General features: G+C 52.3%; 1 protein-coding gene across 1 annotated transcript; it reads right to left on the bottom strand.

Annotated features, from left to right (window-relative positions):
* Positions 1–19,087: 19,087 nt before the first annotated feature.
* Positions 19,088–21,254, bottom strand: LOC119934910 (signal peptide peptidase-like 2B). The gene has a single exon (XM_038754472.1). The coding sequence runs from the start codon at positions 21,184–21,186 to the stop codon at positions 19,207–19,209; it is 1,980 nt and encodes a 659-aa protein (XP_038610400.1). The 5' UTR covers positions 21,187–21,254; the 3' UTR covers positions 19,088–19,206.
* Positions 21,255–22,786: the final 1,532 nt, after the last annotated feature.

Raw genomic sequence — 22,786 nt, 5'->3', positions numbered from 1 at the left:
GCAAGGTAAATTTGGAAATTACCTGCACAAAGGTATTAGGTGAAGCCAGGAGAGCAAATGAGTTATCCAAGGGAGTGGGTGTAGATGAAGAATAGAAGGGGACCCAGGACTGAGTTTTGAGGGACCCACCAACTGTTAGAGAGTGGGAGGCAGAGGAGGACCCGGAGAAAAGAGAGTGAGAAGGAGCAGCCAAAGAGATGGGAGGAGAGCGAGAGGAGGATAGTGTCACTGAAGCCAAGGTTAGCTAGTGTTTCCACAAGAAGGGGTGGTCAGAGATGCCGAAGGGAGCTGAGAGGTCAAGGAGGATTAGGAGGGAATAGAAGCCGTTAGATTTGATAAGGAGGTCAATGGTGACTTTGCAGAGAGTGATTTCAGTGGTATGAAGAGGGTAAAAGCCAGATTGCAAGAGGTCTAGAAGGGATTTGGAGGAGAGGCAGTGGAGATGGCAGGTGTAAACCATCCTTTAGAGGAGTTTGGACAAGAATGGCAGGGGGGAGGTAGGGCGATATCTGCAGGGAGCCGTGGGACGAAGAGGGTATTTTTAGGAGCGGGGAGACGTGGGTATGTTTGAAAGCTGAGGGGAAGGAGCCATCAGCAAGTGAGTGGTTGAAGATCCGCCCTTTCCTCTCCATCCAAACTACTCCAACCAATCCCTTGCCCATGTCCTCCCACTGGCCTGGAACTCTCTTCCCCTTCATGTATGTCAGACCACAACTCTTCCCACCTCCAAAGCCTCCAAGAGGCTTTCCCTGATTAAGCCTTCTTTTCCCCCGGCTCTCTCTCCCTTCTGCGTCATCTTATGCACTTGGATCAGTACCCTTTGGGCGTTTGGTATTCACCTCACCCTCAGCCCCACAGCACTTAGATACATATCCATCAATTATCTGTTTACATTAATGTCTTTCCATCCCTTTAGATGGTAAACTTATTGTGGGCAGAAAGCATGTCTGTGCATCATTATTATGTATTATGTTCTCCCGGCACTTCACACAGTGCTGTCCACACAGCGCTTAATAAATATCATGGATTGATTGATTGATTGAAGATGGCTGTCGGTGGGAGGGAAGGAGAGAGAGGACAAGTGTTTTGATAAAGTGTGAAGTGATGGGTCCCCTCTCAGGGTCTCACCTGAAGAGTTTCCAGTACTCTATCGGTCTCGACTGTGAGAGGGAGAGTCAAGCAGAGACCTACCCATTCCAGTCTCTGTTGACGGCACTACCATCCTTCCCGTCTCACAAGCCCGCAACCTTGGTGTCATCCTCGACTCCGCTCTCTCATTCACCCCTCACATCCAAGCCGTCACCAAAACCTGCCGGTCTCAGCTCCGCAACATTGCCAAGATCCGCCCTTTCCTCTCCATCCAAACCGCTACCCTGCTCATTCAAGCTCTCATCCTATCCCGTCTGGACTACTGCACCAGCCTTCTCTCTGATCTCCCATCCTCGTGTCTCTCTCCACTTCAATCAATACTTCATGCTGCTGCCCGGATTATCTTTGTCCAGAAACGCTCTGGACATATTACTCCCCTCCTCAAAAACCTCCAATGGCTACCGATCAATCTGCGCATCAGGCAGAAACTCCTCACCCTGGGCTTCAAGGCTCTCCATCACCTCGCCCCCGCCTACCTCACCTCCCTTCTCTCCTTCTACTGCCCAGCCCGCACCCTCCTCTCCTCCACCACTAATCTCCTCACTGTACCTCGCTCTCGCCTGTCCCGCCATCGACCCCCGGCCCACGTCATCCCCCGGGCCTGGAATGCCCTCCCTCTGCCCATCCGCCAAGCTAGCTCTCTTCCTCCCTTCAAGGCCCTGCTGAGAGCTCACCTCCTCCAGGAGGCCTTCCCAGACTGAGCCCCTTCTTTCCTGTCCCCCTCGTCCCCCTCTCCATCCCCCCTTCTTACCTCCTTCCCTTCCCCACAGCACCTGTATATATGTATATATGGTTGTACATATTTATTACTCTATTTATTTATTTATTTATTTATTTTACTTGTACATTTCTATCCTACTTATTTTATTTTGTTGGTATGTTTGGTTCTGTTCTCTGTCTCCCCCTTTTAGACTGTGAGCCCACTGTTGGGTAGGGACTGTCTCTATGTGATGCCAATTTGTACTTCCCAAGTGCTTAGTACAGTGCTCTGCACATAGTAAGCGCTCAATAAATACGATTGATTGATTGATTGATTGATTCCTAGCTTGGGCAGTGGCTAGTGAGTAAAAGGCATTCTGCTACAAGTCAAAACTCACCGATGCTGGGCAGCAGCGGCACGGGAGAGAATCGAGGGCGAAGACTCGAGTTTACTGCGCAGAAGGCGGCAATGGTAAACTACTTCCATATTTTTACCAAGAAAACTCTATGGATACACTACCAGAACGATCGCAGATGGAGAGTGGGGATTTTTGGGAGACGTGTCCATGGTGTCACTATGGGTCAGAAACGACTCGACGGTATAAGACAAGGCAAAAAGTGATGGTATTAGGTGTTCAGGTGGAGGGTGTAGATTTCAAAAGGAGACAGGAGGTCTCTTGAGAGATGGCCAGGAAGGCTGAAAGAGTGGATGGTGAGGGTGAGTTTTGGGAGAGCTCACACTTGATGGTTTTAGTTCTGTCAATTAATCAATGGTATTTATTGAGTGTTTACCTTGTGCAGAGCACTGTATTAAGTGCTTGGGAGAGATCAGTACAATACAGTTGTTAGACATGATCCCTACCCTCAAGGAGCTTTCAGTCTAGAGGGGAAGAAAGATTTTAAAATAAATTATGGTGATATACATAATTGCTGTGCAGCTGAGGGTGGGGCGAATAAAGGGTACAAACTAAGTGCAAGGGTGACACAGAAAGGAGAGGGAGTAAGGGAAATAAGGGCTTAGTTGGGGAAGGCTTCTTGGAGAAGATGTGATTTTAATAAAGCTTTGAAGGTGGGGAGGGTGGTGGTCTGTCAGATGTAAAGGAGAGAGAGTTCCAGGCCAGTTGGGAGGAAATGAGTAAGCAGATGGCAGTGAAAGAGTGGAGATCGAGGTACAGAGAGTAGGTTGGCACTAGAGGAGCCAAGTGTATGGGCTGGGTTGAAGTGGACGATGAGTGAGGATATAGAACAAGGAAAGAGTTGATTTAATGGCTTAAAGCTGGTGGTGAGGAGTTTCTGTTGGGGAAGCATCATCATCATCATCATCATCAATCGTATTTATTGAGCGCTTATTGTGTGCAGAGCATTGTACTAAGTGCTTGGGAAGTACAAGTTGGTAACATATAGAGACAGTCCCTACCCAACAGTGGGCTCACAGTCTAAAAGGGGGAGACAGAGAACAAAACCAAACATACTAACAAAATAAAATAAAGCAGTGTGGCCTAGTGGAAAGAACCCAGACCTGGGAGTCCAAGGACCTCGGTTCTAAACTGGGCTCTGCCAGTTGCTTGTTGTGTGACCTCTGGCAAGTCACTTTACTTTTCTGTGTCTCAGCTTCAACTGCAAAATGGGGATTAACTTCTCCCTCCTATTTAGAATTTGACCCCCATGTGGGACAGGAACTATGTTTGAGAAGCAGCGTGGCTCAGTGGAAAGAGCCCGGGCTTGGGAGTCAGAGGTCGTGGGTTCTAAGCCCGGCTCCGCCACTTGTCAGCTGTGTGACTTTGGGCAAGTCACTTCACTTCTCTGTGCCTCAGTTCCCTCATCTGTAAAATGGGGATTAAGACTGTGAGCCCCACGTGGAACAGCCTGATCACCTTGTAACCTCCCCCATGCTTAGAACAGTGCTTTGCACATAGTAAGCGCTTAATAAATGCCATCATGATGATGATGACCTGATTGATTTGTAACTACCTCAGTACTTAAAACAGTGCTTGACACATAGTAAATAAATTGTTTATATTAATGTCTGTCTTCCCCTGTAGACTGAAAGCTCATTGTGGGCAGGGAGTGTGCCTACCAACTTTGTTGTATTGTACTCCCTCAAGCACTTAGTAAAGTGCCTGCACACAGTAAGCACTCAATAAATACCACTGATGATGATAACAAATACCATGAGAAAAAGTGGATGCTATTGGAAGGTTTTGAGGAGCAGGGATATGTGCCCCCAATATTTTTTTTAATCACGTGGGCAGCAGAGTGAAGTGGACTGGGGAGAAGAGGGACAGGAGGCAGGTAGGTCAGCAAGGAGCTGAGGCAGTAGGGTTTTTTTATGGTATTTCTTAAGTGCTTACTATGTGCCAGGCACAATACTAAGCGCTGGAGTAGATACAAGCTAATCAGGTTGGACACCGTCCCTATCCTAATGGGGCTCACAGTATCAATCCCCATTTTACAGGTGAGGTAACAGGCACAGAGAAGTGTAGTGATTTGCCCAAGGTCACACAGCAGACAATAATAATTCATTCATTCATCCAGTCATATTTATTGAGCGCTTACTGTGTGCAGAGCACTATACTAAGCGCTTGGGAAGTACAAGTTGGCAACATATAGAGACGGTCCCTACCCAACAACGGGCTCACAGTCTAGAAGTGGGAGACAGACAACAAAAAAAACATTTGGACACGTGTCAAGTCATCAGAATAAATAGAAGTAAAGCTAGGTGCACATCATTTTGATGGCATTTGTTAAGCACTTACTATGTGCAAAGCACTGTTCTAAGTGCTGGGGAGGTTACAGAGTGATCAGGTTGTCCCACGGGGGGCTCACAGTCTTAATCCCCATTTTACAGGTGAGGTAACTGAGGCACAGTGTAGTTAAGTGACTTGCCCAAAGTCACACAGCTAATTGACAGAGCCAGGATTTGAACCCATGACCTCTGGCTCCAAAGCCTGTGCTCTTTTTCACTGAGCGATGCTGCTTCTCAAGTGGCAGAGATGGAATTAGAACCTAGCTCCTTCTGATTCCCAGGCCCATGCTCTATCCACTAAGCCACACAGCTTCTCTCATGCAGGATAGGGTAAGTGCTTAGATCAGCGTGGTCGCAGTTTGAATGGAGAAGATAGGGCAGATTCTAGAGATGAATATATACAGCATCACTATGGCAGTATTTACTGAGCACCCACTTCTGGGCTCAGCATCATTATAGCAGTATTTATTTATGGAGCATCCTCTCTGGGTTCAGCATTATTACAGCAGTATTAACTAAGCACCTGCTCTGGGCATAGTGGCACTACAGCAGTATTTACTGAGCACCCACTCTGAGCACAGCATCATTATAGCAGTATTTACTGAGCATCTGCCCTGAGCTCAGCATCACTACGGCTGTATTTACTGAGTACCTGCTCTGGGATCAGTGTCACTACAGCAGTTTTTGCTGAGCACCTGCTCTGGGCACAGCATCGCTACAGCAGTCTTTACTGAGCACCCACTCTGGGCTCAGCGTCACTACAGCTTCATTCATTCATTCAATCATATTTATTGAGCGCTTACTGTGTGCAGAGCACTGTACTAAGCTCTTGGGAAGTACAAGTTGGCAACATATAGAGACGGTCCCTACCCAACAACGGGCTCACAGTCTAGAAAGGGGAGACAGACAACAAAACAAAATATATTAACAAAGTAAAATAAATAGAATAGTAAATATGTACAAGTAAAATAGAGTGATAAATCTGTACAAATATATATACAGGTGCTGTGGGGAGGGGAAGGAGGTAGGGCGGAGGGGATGGGGGGGAGAGGAAGGAGGGGGCTTAGTCTGGGAAGGCCTCCTGGAGGAGGTGAGCTCTCAGTAGGGCTTTGAAGGGAGGAAGAGAGCTAGCTTGGTGGATGTGCGGCGGGAGGGCATTCCAAGCCAGGGGGAGGACATGGGCCTGGGGTTGATGGTGGGACAGGCGAGAACGAGGTACAGTGAGGAGGTTAGCGGCAGAGGAGTGGAGGGTGCGGGCTGGGCTATAGAAGAAAGAAGGGAGGTGAGGTAGGAGGGGGCGAGGTGATAGCCTTGAAGCCGAGAGTGAGGAGTTTTTGCTTGATACGTAGGTTGACTGGTAGCCACTGGAGATTTTTGAGGAGGGGAGTAACATGACCAGAGACAGCTGTATTTATTGAGCCCCTGCTCTGGGCTCAGTGTCACTAGAGCAGTGGTTATTGAGCACCAGTTCTGCGGGGTTTGGCAAGCTAGGTTGGCAGGGTTGGGTCAGAAGGCTGGGGTCACTGGGGCTGGTTCAGAAGGCCGGGGTCAGTAGTTCAGGTCAAGAGGCCAGGGTTGGCAGGCCGGGGTCAGTGGGACAGGTCATGAGACTGGAATCAGTAATAGTAATAATAATAATAATGATAATGGCATTTATTCAGTGCTTACTATGTACAAAGCACTGTTCTAAGCGCTGGGGAGGTTACAAGGTGAACAGGTTGTCCCACGGGGGGCTCACAGTCTTAATCCCCATTTTACAGATGAGGCAACTGAGGCCCAGATAAGTTAAGTGACTCGCCCAAAGTCACACAGCTGACAATTGGTGGAGCGGGATTTGAATGCATGACCTCTGACCCCGAAGCCCAGGCTCTTTCCACTGGGTCAAGAGGCCGGGGTTGGCAGGACTGGGCCAGGATGCTGGGGTCAGCAGGGCTGGGTAAGGAGCCAGGGTTAGAATGGCAGGATCAGGAGAACAGGGTTGTCAGGGCTGGATTGGAAGGACGCAGTCAGTGGGTCTGGGTCAGGAGGCTGGGGTCGGTGGGGTGGGGTCTGGAGGCCGGGTCGGCAGGGCTGGGTCAGGATGCAGGGGTCAGCGGGCCAGGGGTGGTGGGGTGGGGTCTGGAGGCGGGGTTGGCAGGGATGAGTCGGGAGGCTGGGTCAGCAAGCCAGGGTCCGTGAGGCTAGTTCAGGAGGCCAGGGTCAGGAGTCCTGGGTTCTCAGGGAGGGGTTGGCCAGCCGGGGTCAGCCAGTCTGTGTGCAAAGATGGATTTAATCAATCAATCAATTTCTTGAGCATTTATTATATGGCGATATTCATTCATTCATTCAATCGAATTTATTAAGCGCTTACTGTGTGCAGAGCACGGTACTAAGCGCTTGGAAAGTACAAATCGGCCAAATATAGAGATGGTCCCTACCCATCTCTATCTGAATCAGTCAATCAATCAATCAATCGTATTTATTGAGCACTTACTGTGTGCAGAGCACTGTACTAAGCGCTTGGGAAGTACAAGTTGGCAACATATAGAGACAGTCCCTACCCAACAGTGGGCTCACAGTCTAAAATCTGAAGGAAAGGGGGCCCAGATAGAAGCTGGGCAGGCCGGCCGGCCAGTTGCAGACGACGTGTGTTAGAAGGGCAGTCCCATGGGGAGGCAGGAGCGCTTAGAACAGTGCTTTGCACATAGTAAGTGCTTAACAAATACCATCATTACTATTATTATTATTACAAGATGACCTCTACAGGCCCCCGCCCACTCGCCCCATCCCTTTTTGGAATGGATTCCGGTCTGAGGCTGGGGTGCTGTTGGGGAATGCCAGGTTGCAACAGCGGCCACCAGGAGGGCAGTGTGCCCCGTGGGTGGGGTGCTGCCCGGGGCCGGCTGCCACGTGCATTCTGGGGCCACTAGCCACTAGCCTGTCCACTACCTGTCCACTAGCCTGGGTCGCGCAGTGCCCGCTCATCCTGTGCCCAACACGCAGAGGAGCTCTGGGGGAGCATGATGGGTTTGGGTGCGGGGCTCAGAGCCACGCACTGGGGTCCAGGACTGCGGGGAGCAGAAGTTCTCCTCGGAGAGGGCAGCTCCCTGGGTCTCCCTGTCCCCCGGATTGGCCCATCCCGAGTCACCTGGGGGTCGTACCGGGGGTCCCATGGCCTCTTCGGCTCAGACCCGAGGGGCAGAGACTCCCTACCCTCTACACTTCAGGCCGAGCTCAGGGGAAAAGGAGGGCTCACTTCAGGAAGATGCAAGCGGCACCAGCCCCTCACCTCAACCAAAAGGGGGTTCTGAGAGGGGGCAGGGGGCAGAGAGAGGGGAGGGGAAGGGAATGGAAGGGTAATGGAGCAAGGGATTGGAGTGGAGTGGAGGGAATAGAGAAGGGAGAGATCTCTGGAGGCAGCAGGATTTCTGGTAGGGGGTAGGGGAAGGGTCCCAGTGGTCTCAATTGACTGTCCTCTAGCCTGACATTCAGTCAGTGGTAGTTACTGAACATTTACTGTGTGCAGAGCACCGTACTGAGCATTGGGGTTGGGGTCAAATGTCCAAAGGTCACAAATCCAAATGCATAGAGGATTCAGATGGTAGAGCGAGTCGGAGAAAAGATAGCTTAATTGGGGAAGGACTCTTGGAGGAGATGTGGCCTTAATAATGCTTCGAAGGTCGGGAGAGTGGCGACTTGGCATATATGAAGCAGGAGGCTGGAGGAAGATGTGGGAAAGAGGTCGGCGGCAAGGTAGACAAAATCGGGGCTGAGTAGAGTAACCTGACTCTAAAGGAGCAAAGTGTGTGGGCTGGGCTGAAGTAGGAGATCAGTGAGGTGAGAGAGGATGGGACAAGCTGAGTTAGTACTTTAAAGCTGGTAGTAAGGAGTTTCTGTTTGATGCAGAGGTGGATGGGCAGCAAGTCGAGGCAGAGGCTGAAAGTTGTTGAAAAATGATCTGTGCAGCGGAATGAAGTATGGACTGGAGTGGGGAGAGACACAGGAGGCTGGGAGGTCAGCCTCCCAGCTCCCTTCTGCTCTGCCTTAACTTGCTCCCTTTACTCATCCCCCCTCCCAGCCCCACAGCACTTACGTGCATATTTGTAATTTTATTTATTCATATTAATGTCCACCTCCCTGTCTAGACTGTAAGCTTGTTGTGGGCAGAGAATGGTTCTGTTGCATTGTTATATTGTACTCTCCCAAGTGCTTAGTACAACGCTCTGCACACAGTAAGTGCTTAATAAATATGATTTACTGACTGACTGAGGGAAATGCAGTTGGGCAGACATTGGAGTGGGAAGATATGTACTGAACAGTGTTTTAGGAAAATGATTCAGTCAGCAGAGTGAAGTACAGGCTGAAATGAGGAAGAGATAGGAGGCGGAAAGGTCAGCAAGGAGACTGATGCGGTAATCAAGGTGGGATAGGATAAAGGCTTGGATCAACACAGTAGTAGTTTGCTTGGCGATGATGGTTCCTCTCCATCTTCTAGACTGTGAGCCCGCTGTTGGGTAGGGACTGTCTCTATATGTTGCCAACTTGTACTTCCCAAGCACTTAGTACAGTGCTCTGCACACAGTAAGCACTCAATAAATACGATTGATTGATTGATTGATTGAGAGGTGAGTCAAAAATCATTCCAAGCTTGTGAGCTTGTGAGACAGCGAGGGTGGTGCTGTTGTCTACAGTGATAAGAAAATCGGAGGGAGGACAGGGTTTGGATAGGAAGGTGAGGAGTTCTGTTTTGGACATGTTTAGTTTGAGGCATTGGCAGGACATCCAAATAGAGATATTCTGAAGACAGGAAGAAATGCAAGACTGTGGAGAAGGAGGAGAGATATCCAGGCTGGAGGTGTAGATTTGGGAATCATCTTCATAGAGATGGTAGTTGAAGCCATGGGAGCAAATAAGTTCTCCAAGGGAGTGGGTATAGCTGGAGAATAGCATGGGACCCAGAACTGAGCCTTGAGGGACTCCCACAGTTAGGGGATGGGAGGCAGAGGGGGAGCCTTTGAAAGAGGCTGAGAGTAGGCAGACAGAGAGGTAGTAGGAAAACCAGGAGAGGACAGTGTCAGTGAAGGTGAGGTTGGATAAAGTTTCCAGGAGGAGGGTGTGGTCGACAGTGTGGAGGGCAGCTGAGAAGTTGAGGAAGATCTTGATCTCGCCTATCAAGCTGCCGACCCCTAACCCAAGCTGCCGACCCCTAACCCACGTCGTGCCTCTGGCCTGGAACGCCCTCCCTCCTCAAATCCGACAGACTACTCTACCCCGCTTCGAAGCCTTTTCATTCATTCATTCAATCGTATTTATTGAGTGTTTACTGTGTGCAGAGCACTGTACTAAGCACTTGGGAAGTACAAGTCGGTGACATAGAGAGGGTCCTTACCCAACAACGGGCTCGCAGTCTAGAAGGGGGAGACAGACAACAAAACAAAACATGTAGACGGATATCAAAATCGTCAGAACAAAGGGCTAGTGCAGTGCTTTGAACACTGTAAGCACTTCGTAAATGCTATTATTCTGACTACTATTTATATGAAAAATCAGCTAGGACATTTAGAGTAAAAGCTCGCCTCAAAGCTCCAACTTGGGACCACCTTGGGAAGCAGCATGGACTAGTGGAAAGAGCAGAAGTCTGGGAGCCAGGAGACGTGAGTTCTAAACCTGGCTCCACTACTTGCCTGCTCTGTAACCCAGGGCCAGTCATTTCACTTCTTCAAGCCTCAGTTCCCTCACCTGTAAAATGGTGATTAAATTCCTGTTCTCCCTGTGTTTTAGACCGTGAGCCCCAAGTGGAACAGGGACTGTGTTTGATTGGATTATCCCGAATCTACCCCAGCACTTCCCCTTTCAGAATCACACCTCAAGAGTTTCCAGTACTCTACAAGTCTGGACTACCTGAGGGAGTTATTGAAGGCATAGCTCCTCCAAGAGTCCTTCCCAGACTAAGCCCTGACTTGCTCCTTTTGTTCTTCCCCCCACCCAGCTCCACAGCATTTATGTGCATATCAGTAATTTATTTATTTGTATTGATGTCTGTTTTCCACCTCTAATAATAATAATGATGGCATTTATTAAGTGCTTACTATGTGCAAGGCACTGTTCTAAGCGCTGGAATAATAACAATGGCATATGTTAAGTGCTTACTATGTGCAAAGCACTGTTCTAAGCGCTGGGGGGGATACAGGGTGATCAGGTTGTCCTACGTGGGGCTCACAGTCTTAATCCCCATTTTACAGATGAAGTAACTGAGGCTCAGAGAAGCTAAGTGACTCGCCCAATGTCACACAGAAGACATGTGGTGGATCCGAGATTCAAATCCATGATCTCTGACTTCCAAGCCCGGCCGGGCTCTTTCCACTGAGCCACATTTCTTCTCTAAACTGCTTCTCTAGACTGTAAGCTCGTTGTGGGCAGGGAGTGTGTCTGTTAATTGTTGGATTGTACTCTCCCAATCGCTTAGTACAGTGCTCTGCACACAGTAAGTTCTCAATAAATACGATCAAATGAATGAATGAGACTGAGAATGAGCGGCCAGAGAGATCGGAGAAGAACCAGAAGAGGGCAGTGTCAGTGAGCCAGCTTGGAAAATGTTTCGAGGAGAAGGGTGTCACCACAGTGTTGAAGGCAGCCGGAAGGTTCAGGAAGATCAGGATAATAATAATAATAATAATAATAATAATAATAATAATAATAATAATAATAATAATGGCATTTGTTAAGCACTTACTATGTGCAAAGCACTGTTCTAAGCGCTGGGGAGGATACAAGGTAAGCGGGTTGTCCCACAGGGGGCTCACAGTCTTCATCCCCATTTTACAGATGAGGTAACAGGCTCAGAGAAGTTAAGTGACTCACCCAAGGTCACACAGCAGACATGTGGTGGAGCCAGGATTCGAACCCATGACCTCTGACTCCAAAGCCTGGGCTCTTTCCACTGAGCCACGCTGCTTCTCCATGTGAGCCACATGGGGCTCACACAATGGAGTAGAGTAGGATGGAGTAGAGGCCATTGCATTTGGCAAGAATTGAGCAAATCAATCAATCATAATTACTGAGTGCTTACTGTGTGCAGAGCACTGTACTAAGCATTTGGGAGAATACAATAAAACAGAGTTGGGAGACACAATCCCTGTCCACAATGAGCTTGCAGTCTAGAGGGGGAAACAAACATTAATCAATCAATCAATTGTGTTTATTGAGCGCTTACTGTGTGCAGAGCACTGTACTAAGGGAAGTACAAGTTGGCAACATATAGAGACAGTCCCTACTCAACAGTGGGCTCACAGTTTAAAAGGGGGAGACAGAGAACAAAACCAAACATACTATATAAATAAATTACAGATATGTACATAAGTGCTGTGAGGCACTTCCTCACTGTGTGCTGTGAGGAAGAGCGAATAAAGGGTGCAAATTCAAGTGCAAGGTTGACACAGGAGGGAATGGGAAAAAGGGAATTGAAGGCTTAGTTGGAGAAGGCTTCTTGGAGGAGATGTCCTTTTAATAAAGCTTTGGTGGTGGGGAGAATTATCATCTGTCAGATATGAAGAGGGAAGGAGTTCCAGACCAGAGGCAAGATGTTGGGAAGGGGTCAGTGGTGAGATGGATGAGATGAAGATACAGTGAGTAGGTTGGCTTTAGAGGAGCAAAACTTGTGGACTGGGTTGTAGTAGGAAAGCAGCGAGGAAGAAGTATAGTGTAGTGGATAGAGCCTGGGCTTGGGAGCCAGAGGATGATGGGTTCTAATCCTGCCTCCATCACATGTCTGATGGGTGGCCTTGGGCAAGTCACTTCACCTCATCTGTAAAATGGGGGTTAAAACTGTGAGCCTCATGTAGGACATAGACTGTGTCCAACCTAATTAGGCTGTATCCAGCCCAGTGCTTAGTACAGTTCCTGGCACATAGTAAGAGCTTTACAGATGCCAAAATCATTGTTATTATTATTAAATGATCCAGGCAGCATAATGAGATATGGAATGGATTGGTGTCCCGAGGTGACCCTGGGGTACCGGCCATCTCAAGGTCAAATACTATCTTGTGACCACCTGCGCCAGCAGGCGGAACTTGGAAGTGAGGGCGGGATACTGCCCCCACAACCAAAACTGCTGGATTGACAGCCCAAGCCGGGAATATAGAAGGTGTCCCTCGCCCCCATGCCAATCAAATTAGGTATGGAGGAGGGGGGAGGGCAGAGATTGGATAGACTGAGGCCGGAACCTGGAATGGCCTAGGGGCACAGGCGATAAATACCTGTCGCCTCTGACCTTCGGGGTCAAAACACTAAGACACACAGCAGCAGCAGCAACCCACGTGTCTTTCTCTGCCCAGAAGGCCAGATGCAACGAGAACCAACACACTGAGGCAAGGGCTGCGGGACGGGTGAATGTCTCGTGGGTGGGACCCAGGTACCCCGCTGCTGATGGGAATCATGAGTGGATTCCTCCCATGTAGGGAGATCACATGGTGAGAGCTAGCCACCCACCACGTGCGCGGGTAATGTAATGAATTCTTCCCATGTGAGAGAGTAAATGGATTCTTCCCGAGTGGGAAGTGCACATGGGTGAGAGCTAGCCACCTCACCCACGTGTGATTAACGTATGATTATGTTCCTTCCGTGTAGGGAAGCTCTAATATTGCTAATTGATTATATTCCTCCCGAAAGGGAAGTTCAATCCATTGCGCCTAAACAATTACATAAATTCAATTCGCCTCGCGGAATGAATTTTATATAAAACTCAGGCTTTCCGTCCCCGGCCTCTCTCTCTCCCTCGCCTCTCCGATCACTGAACGAACCCATCCCTGGATGACAGGTGACAATTGGGGAGTGACAGGAGGCAGGGAGGTCAGTGAGGAGGCTGTTAACAGTTATCAAGGTGGGATATGATAGATGCTTGGATTAACGTGGTAACTCGCTGAATAGAGAGGGAATGGTGGATTTTAGCAATGTTGGGAAGGTAGAACAGATTGAGTATGTGGGTTTGAAGAGAGAGATGAATTGAGAATAATACCAAATTTACAGCCTTGTGAGACAGAGAGGATACCCTGCCCTCTCCAACCTCTCCTTGCTACTCTCCTACTACAACCCAGCCCACACACTTCACTCCTCTAATGCTAACCTTCTAACTGTACCACAATCTCGTCTATCTCACCGCCGACCTTCCTGCCTCCCTCCTCATGTCTGACAGGCAATTACTCTCCCCCCATTTAAAGCCTTGTGGAAGGCACATCTTCTTCAGGAGGCTTTCCCTGACTAAGGCCCCTTTTCCCTTTCTTCAACTCCTTTCTGCACCACCTTGACTTCCTCCCTTTATTCATCCACCATCCCTGCCACACTACACTTATATGGAAATCTATAATTTATTTATTTAGATAAATGTCTCCCCCTCTAGACTGTAAGCTCAATGTGGACAGGGAATGTGTTTGTTATATTGTTATATTGTACACTCCAAAGCGCTTAGTACAGCGCTCTGCAAACAGTAAGCACTCAATAAATATGATTGAATGACTGACTGATATTTTCTGTAGTGATGGCAAAGTCAAGGGGAGGAGAGGGTTTGTGTGGGAAGATAAGGAGTTCTATTTTGGACATGTTAAGTTTGAGGTGTTGGCAGAACATCCAAGTAGAGATATTCTGAAGGCAGGAGGAAGTGCAAGACTGAAGAGAAGGAGGAGAGAGATCAGAGTTGGAGATTTAGATTTGGGAATCATCTGCATAGAGATGGTAGTTGAAGCCATGGGAGCAAATGTGTTCTCCAAGGGAGTGGGTATAGATGGAGAATAGCAGAGGACCCAGAACTAAGCCTTGAGGGACTCCCACAGTTAGGGTGTTGGAGGCAGAGGAGGAGCCTTTGAAAGAGGCTCCCTTGGTGAACTCATTCGCTCCCACGGCTTCAAGTATCATCTCTATGCTGATGACACCCAAATCTACATCTCTGCCCCTGCTCGGGTCTCCTCCTGTCTTCAGAACATCTCCATCTGGATGTCTGCCTGCCATCTAAAACTCAGTATGTCCAAGACTGAACTCCTTATCTTCCCTCCCAAACCCTGCCCTCTTCCCTGACTCTCCCGTCACTGTAGACGGCACTACCGTCCTTCCCGTCCCACAAGCCTGCAAACTTGGTGTCATCTTCAACTCTGCTCTCTCGTTCACCCCACACATCCGGTCCGTCACCAAAACCTGCCAGTCTCACCTCCACAACATCGCCAAGATCCGCCCTTTCCTCTGCAGCCAAACTGCTACCTTGCTGGTTCAATCTCTCATCCTATCCCGACTGGATTACTGCATCAGCCTCCTCTCTGATCTCCCATCCTCCTGTCTCTCTCCACTTCAGTCTATACATCACTCTGCTGCCTGGATTATCTTTGTACAGAAACGGTCTGGGCATGTTACTCCCCTCCTCAAAAATCTCTAGTGGCTGCCTGTCAACCAACAAATCAAGCAAAAACTCCTCACTCTCGGCTTCACGGCTCTCCATCACCTCGCCCCCTCCTACCTCACCTCCCTTCTCTCCTTCAGCCCAGCCCGCACCCTCTGCTCCTCTGCCGCTAACCTCCTCACTGTACCTCGTTTTCACCTGTCCCGCCATCGACCCCTGGCCCACATTCTCCCTGTGGCCTGGAATGCCCTCCCTCTGCACATCTGCCAAGCTAGCTCTCTTCCTCCCTTCAAAGCCCTATTGAGAGCTCACCTCCTCCAGGAGGTCTTCCCAGACTGAGCCCCCTTTTTCCTCTCCTCCTCCCCATCCCCCCCGCCCTACCGCCTTTCCCTCCCCACAGCACTTGTATGTACTTGTGCAGATTTATTACTCCATTTGTTTTACTTGTACATATTTACTATTTTATTTATTTTGTTAATGATGTGCATATAGCTATAATTCTATTTGTTCTGACAATTTTGACACCTGTCTACTTGTTTTGTTTTGTTGTCTGTCTCCCCCTTCTAGACTGTGAGCCCGTTGTTGGATAGGAACCTTCTCTATAAGTTGCCCACTTGCACTTCCCAAGTGCTTAGTACAGTGCTCTGCACACAGTAAGCGCTCTCAGTAGGGCTTTGAAGGGAGGAAGAGAGCTAGCTTGGCAGATGTGCGGAAGGAGGGCATTCCAGGCCAGGGGGAGGACGTGGGCCGGGGGTCGATGGTGGGACAGGCAAGAACGAGGCACAGTGAGGAGGTTAGTGGTAGAGGAGCAGAGGGTGCGGGCTGGGCTGTAGAATGAGAGAGGGAGGTGAGGTAGGAGGGTGTGAGGTGATGGAGAGCCTTGAAGCCGAGAGTGAGGAGTTTTTGCTTGATGCGTAGATTGACAGGCAGCCACTGGAGATTTTGGAGGAGGGGAGTAACATGCCCAGAACGTTTCTGCACAGAGGTGATCCAGGCAGCAGCGTGAAGTATAGACTGAAGTGGGGAGAGACAGGAGGATGGGAGATCAGAGAGGAGGCTGATGCAGTAATCCAGTCGGGATAGGATGAGAGATTGAACCAGCAGGGTAGCGGTTTGGATGGAGAGGAAAGGGCAGATCTTGGCGATGTTGCGGAGGTGAGACCGGCAGGTTTTGGTGACAGATTGGATGTGAGGGGTGAACGAGAGAGCAGAGTCGAGGATGACACCAAGGTTGCGGGCTTGTGAGATGGGAAGGATGGTAGTGCCGTCCACAGTGATGGGAAAGTCAGGGAGAGGGCAGGGTTTGGAAGGGAAGATAAGGAGTTCAGTCTTGGACATATTGAGTTTTAGATGGCGGGCAGACATCCCGATGGAGATGTCCTGAAGGCAGGAGGAGACCCGAGCAGGGCCAGAGATGTAGATTTGGGTGTCGTCAGTGTAGAGATGATAGTTGAAGCCATGGGAGCGAATGAGGTCACCAAGGGAGTGAGTGTAGATAGAGAACAGAAGGGGACCAAGAACTGACCCTTGAGGAACCCCTACAGTAAGGGGATGGGAGGGGGATGAGGAGCCCGCAAAGGAGACTGAGAATGCCTGTCCTGCCATCGACCCCTGGCCCACGTCCTACCTCTGGCCTGGAATGCCCTCCCTCCACACATCCGCCAAACTAGCTCTCTTCCTCCCTTCAAAGCCCTACTGAGAGCTCACCTACTCCAGGAGGCCTTCCCAGACGAACACCCCTTTTCCTCTGCTCCTCTTCCCCTTCCCATCGCCACCACTCCCTTCCTCTACCCTATCCCCTCCCCTCCCCACAGCACTTCTGTATATTTGTACATATTTATTACTCTATTAATGTTGTGTATATATCTATAATTCTATTTATCTATTTTGATGGTATTGACACCTGTCTACTTGTTTAGTTTTGTTGTCTGTCTCCCCCTTCTAGACTGTGAGCCCATTGTTGGATAGGGATTGTCTCTATCTGTTGCCAAATTGTACTTTCCAAGCACTTAGCACAGTGCTCTGCACACAGTAAGAGCTCAATAAATACAACCGAATGAATGAATGAGATGACAGTATGAGTGAAGTCAAGGTTGGATAAAGTTTCCAGGAGGGGGTGGTCCACAGTATCAAAGGCATCTGAGAGGTCGAGGAGGATTAGGATGGATTTGGCATGAAGATCACTGGTGACCTTTGAGAAGATTCTTTTGATGGAATGAAGGAGGTGATCAAGGGGATCAAGGAGAGAATTGGAAATGGAGGCAGTGGGTGTAGACAACTTGAGTTTGGAGTGGAATGGTAGGAGGGAGATGGGTGGATAACTGGAGGGGGCTGTGGGGTCAAGGGAGGGTTTTTTTACAATGGGAAGACATAAGCATGCTTGAAAGCTGCGAGGAAGCTGCTTCTGGAGAGTGAACAATTGAAGATGCTGGTCAGGGACTGAAGAAGGGAGGGGGCAAGGAGACAACAAGGAGGTCATTGGTGATCTTAGAGAGGGCTGTTTCCATGCAGAGGAGAGGGGGCAGAATCCATATTGTGAGGGGGTCGAGGAGAGAATTTGAGGACAGGATGTGGAGGCAGCGGGTGTAAAAACTTGCTCAAGGAGTCTGGAGAAGAATGATAGGAGGGAGATGGGGCACTAATTGGTGGGAGTCATGGGATCAAGGGAGGTTTTTTTAGATTAGGGAAGACTTGGAGGTGTTTACAAGTAGTCTTTCCTCTCCCCATCCCTGCAGCAGTTGCCCAGTGGACATCAAACCTCCAGGGCCTCTGATGACTTGACTGACAACTTGCGTGACAGGGTGGGCGGACAGGTGGATGGGCATGCAGATGTCTCGGGATGGGGTGGCAGCGACAAAGAAGAGCTGTGGCCCCTAAAGGAAGAGGGAGGGAGTCCCTGGCCTCTGGTGGCTGGGTGGGCTCTGGGGGTAGATGGCAGAGCCTAAGGCCACCCTGCACCCGAGTGAGTCTACCACTCCCCCACCCCACTCCATTCTTCCCTGCCCCTGTCTTCTGCCCCTGCTCTGTCCCCTCCCCCTGCCCTTGTCTTACCCCCACCCCTGCTCTCAGCCCAGTATCTAGCTGGACAACCCGGCCTCACCCAGGAAGAGCCAGCACTGAGGTGAGGCAGTCAGATGGGAGGAGGACAGGTGGAAGGGACAGGTAGGGACGGGACGGACTCTGATCTCTCCCCTCCCTACAGTCAGGAAATGGGGACGGCCGGAAGCGCCCTCGAAACAGATGCCACTGACTTGGTGTGTGTGGAGGTAGGGGGTTGGGAGTGGGGGCTGTCGCAGCTGCTCTCTCTTCCTCCCCTCTGCCAGGACCCAGTGGGCATCAGGCCACAGGGGCGTGACCAAGCGGCATTGACGTAAGTGGCAGCGGGGTGGCTGTGTGTTGTGTTGGGGCAGCCAAGAGCCTGTGGTGTCCCGCCTCTGACCATAGCCAGAGAGCTGCCAGCCACTGGGCAGGGGGCAAGGTTTGGGGGCAGCTGGCCAAGCTGGCCCTGGGGGGTGGGGGTTGGGTGTCTGGGCTCCACTCCATCCGTCCCTCCGGAGCTGGAGAGAGGCCCAACCTCTCGGTCAGGCGTTCGGGGACAGAATGCCAGTGGGACCGAGAGCAGACTTAGGTAATACTAATAATGATAATCATGGTATTTGTAAAGTGCTTACTATGTGCCAAGCACTGTTCTAAGCACCGAAGTAGATACAAATTAATCAGGTAGGACCATGTAGGACATGGTCCCTGTCCGACACAGGGCTCACAGTCCTACATTTTACAGATGAGGTAATTGAGGCACAGAGAAGTGAAGTGACTTGACTATGGTCATGCAGCAGACATGTGGCGGAGCCAGGATTAGAACCCAGGTCCTCTGACTGCCAGACCCAGGCTCCTTCCATTAGGCCAAGCTGCTTCTTATGCTGCTTAGGTCCTCGAGGAGGCCGAACTGTGGGAGGGGGAGATTTTGGGGGGACACGAGAGAGGGAGAGGGCCATGACCTTCTCAGGTGGGCACTGGCTGGGTTATCACTCCCTGCGTGAAGTCAGGAGATTGGGTCAGATGACCTCAGGCCCGAGGAAACGGCCCCAGAATGGCAGTGGGGAGAGAGAAGAACTGATGACCCAGTCCAGAGGTGGGATGTTTTTAATGCCCCAACTGCTGTAGCCACACTGGCTCCTCTGTCCACGCAGCCTCCACGGTTCACGCGAGCCTCCTTGGTACCAGGTCCCCAGCCCATCCCCCTGGGGCCGGCTCACAGCGCTGCCTGGGCAGAGTGGCTTCGCTTGGCTCTCAGGAGTCTCCTCTTGGCAGGGGTGGCCCTAAGGGTGGGACGGTCTTGGGCCCTGGAGGTGGCGGGGGTGATGTTGGGGAGCCCCGGCAGGGCCCGAGCACTGGGCTGGAGAGGTTCGGGATGGGGACTGGAGGCTGCCGGGGTCCCCAGAAGGTCAGATCCGGTGTCACACTGATGGATGGGGCTCTCGGTGGGACAGGCGGGGGTCCCCAGCAGGTCAGGTCCAGCATCGCACTGATGGACCGGGCTCTCTGTGGGGCAGGTGGGGGTCCCCGGCAGGTCAGGTTCGGCATCATGCTGAATGACAGGGCTCTTGGTGGGACAGATGGGGGTCCCCGGCAGGTCAGGTCCGGTGTCGCACTGATGGACAGGGCTCTCGGTAGGGCAGATGGGGGACCCTGGCAGGTCAGGTCTGTCATCGCACTGATGGGCCGGGCTCTCGGTGGGGCAGACGGGACGGGCCACATCCCGCTCTTTCTCTCGGACGGGGCCACCATCCTCCAGGACCGGGCAGGGGCGGGACCCGGCAGCATCAGGGCCGGCCCAGAAGAGTGGGAGCTCCCGGCGGGCAGCCGCCACGGCCAGGCTGGCGGCCAGGGTAGAGGAAACCAGGTAGAGGAGGGCCGGCTGTCCAGTCGGCATCAGGGCCGTGGCCCCAAAGGTCAGCATCAGCCCCAGGCCGTAAGCCGCAGTGCAGGCCGCGAAGTAGACCCGGCCTGAACGCCGCCAGGTGTCGAAGCGGCCACAGTAGGCCACCAGCAGGCCGGGCACCACGACATCCCCCAGGCCCAGGATGGAGAAGGGCCGGCGGCAGGGGGCCAGGGGCCAGTGGCCCAGCCGGGGCACCCTGAAGACTAGCGGCAGCTTCTCGCGGCCGGTGGAGGCCAGCTCGGCCACGAGGCTCCGACCGGCGCGGGTGAAGAGGGGCGTGCCGAAGACCAAGAAGACACCGGAGGCGAGCAGGGCGAGCAGCAGCGAGGCGCAGGCCCGGAAGGAGGGCAGGCGCAGGCGGCCCAGCAGCAGCAGGCAGCAGGCCGTGCCCAGGACGTCCTGCAGTGGCCAGGCCCATTGCGGGTCGGGGCGGAGGGCCAGCCACAGCCCGCTGGCCGTGGCGCTCAGGGCCACGCGGGCCAGCGGGGCCAGGCCGCCGTTCAGCTCCGCGGCTACCCCCAGGCACAAGGCGGCGAGCAGGGCGGACACCAGCTGGTCACAGAAGAAGAAGAGCAGCGGCAGGACGGTGCAGGCCGACCCCGCTGCCCGCGCCCACTCGGCCCGTGGGGCGGCCGCGGCCCGCCCGCTCCCGGCCCGCACCTGCTCGTCCAGCCCGGCGCAGTAGCCGCCCGCCGCCACCGTGCCCACGGCCAGGGCAAAGATGACCACGGTGCCGAGGTCCAGCGGGGGCTCGGGGGGCATGTAGAGGGCCACGCTCACCTCCCGCCCTCTGGGGTGGCGGCTCAGGATGTCCAGCATGTCGGCGTAGCTGAGGATGGCCACCGGGATGGAGGCCCCGGTCCCCGGGGTGGAAGCCGAGGGGGCCGGGCACCAGCCAGCATCGCCACTCCGGACGACGATGAGCAGCCCGTGGGCCCCGAGCCGCTGGGCCAGCCGGCCCGCAGACGGCAGGCTCAAGTTCCCCCCCAGGACCAGGGCGGCGGCGCCGTGCAGGGGCCCGAGGCGGCCGGCCGAGGCGTGGCGGGGCTGCAGGGGCTGCAGGGGCTGCGTGGGCTCCGAGGTCCAGTCGTGGAGGGGCAGGAGCGGGGCCTGGTGTGCGTGGCGGGGCAGGCTGACCGCCTCCAGTTTGAACAGAGCGCAGTAGTCCTTACTCCCGGGGCCCCCCGACCCCCCGGGCACCACGCGGACCAGCCCGTACCGGCCACTGGCCTCGGGGGTCAGGAGGAAGAGGAGGAGAAGGAGGAGGAGCGGGAGGCCCAACCGCCCCATCGTCTTGGGTCCGTCCTCTTTGGGGTCTCCTGGGACTCAGCTTCCCCTCCCACGCCGCCCCGTGTCTACCCCACGGTCCCCCTCCCCAGTTAGGGACCATCTACACTCTCCACTGTCACAGAGCCGGGACCCCGCCCACCACATCACAAAGACATGCAGCCCCCCCCCCCCCACCCCGTGGTGCCCCGCCCACCTCATCATCACATCTGTGTGAGTTAACGTGTGTGTTGCTTGGGTACGTTTGTGTCTGTGTGAGTACACGTTTGTGTTTCCTTGTGTATGCCCCTTTAAATGAAACGGTAATTACCTTTTCATCCTAATAGGACGTGAAAAAGTTTAGGCAGATCTATGCAAATTTTATTCCAATGATTGTTACAGCACGCATGGCCTCTTGCCTGCTTTTTCATCCTGCCTGGACACCTTCTCGTAGTGAGTTTAAGTACCGCGACTGGCAGTGGGCAGAGAGGGACCCAAAGCTCCCCGATATCCCAATTTGGTGCCCCCCAGCACCCCAATGTTCCCTATGCTCCCCAGCTCCAAGAGCCTCTTCCCAGGTCTGGAGCCGGGGGAAAGAGTGCTGAGGCCCAGGGTCACCTTGGGAGTGATTCATTCATTCAGTTGTATTTATTGAGCGCTTACTGTGTGCAGAGCACTGTACTAAGCGCTTGGGAAGTACAAGTTGGCCACAGATAGAGACGGTCCCTACCCAACAGCGGGCTCACAGTCTAGAAGGGGGAGACAGACAACAAAACAAAACATATTAACAAAATAAAATAAATAGAATAAATATGTACGAGTAAAATAAATAGAGTAATAAATATGTACAAACATATATACATATATACAGGTGCTGTGGGAAGGGGAAGGAGGTAAGGCGGGGGGGATGGGGGGACGAGGGGGAGAGGAAGGAGGAGGCTCAATCTGGAAAGGCCTCCTGGAGGAGGTGAGCTCTCAGTAGGGCTTTGAAGGGAGGAAGAGAGCTAGCTTGGCGGATGTGCGGAGGGAGGGCATTCCAGACCAGGGAGAGGATGTGGGCTAGGGGTCGATGGCGGGACAGGCGAGAATGAGGCACGGTGAGGAGATTAGCGGCAGAGGAGTGGAGGGTGCAGGCTGGGCTGTAGAAGGAGAGAAGGGAGGTGAGGTAGGAGGGGGCGAGGTGATGGAGAGCCGCGAAGCCAAGGGTGAGGAGTTTTTTTGCCTGATGCGTAGGTTGATTGGTAGCCACTGGAGATTTTTGAGGAGGGGAGTAACATGCCGAGAGCGTTTCTGCACAAAGACGATCCGGGCAGCGGTGTTAAGTATGGATTGAAGTGGGGAGAGACAGGAGGATGGGAGATGGGAGAGGAGGCTGATGCAGTAATCCAGTCGGGATAGGATGAGAGATTGAACGAGCAGGGTAGCGTTTTGGATGGAGAGGACAGGGCAGATCTTGGTGATGTTGCGGAGGTGAGACCGGCAGGCTTTGGTGACGGATTGGATGTGAGGGGTGAACGAGAGAGCGGAGTCGAGGATGACACCAAGGTTGCGGGCTTGTGAGACGGGAAGGATGGTTGTGCCATCAACAGTGAAGGGAAAGTCAGGGAGAGGGCAGGGCTTGGGA

Source organism: Tachyglossus aculeatus, chromosome 11, assembly GCF_015852505.1.
Source record: "Tachyglossus aculeatus isolate mTacAcu1 chromosome 11, mTacAcu1.pri, whole genome shotgun sequence".
NCBI classification, from domain to species: Eukaryota; Metazoa; Chordata; class Mammalia; order Monotremata; family Tachyglossidae; genus Tachyglossus; species Tachyglossus aculeatus.
Note: the sequence above shows the minus strand (reverse complement) of the source record. Positions and strands in the feature narration are given on the sequence as shown.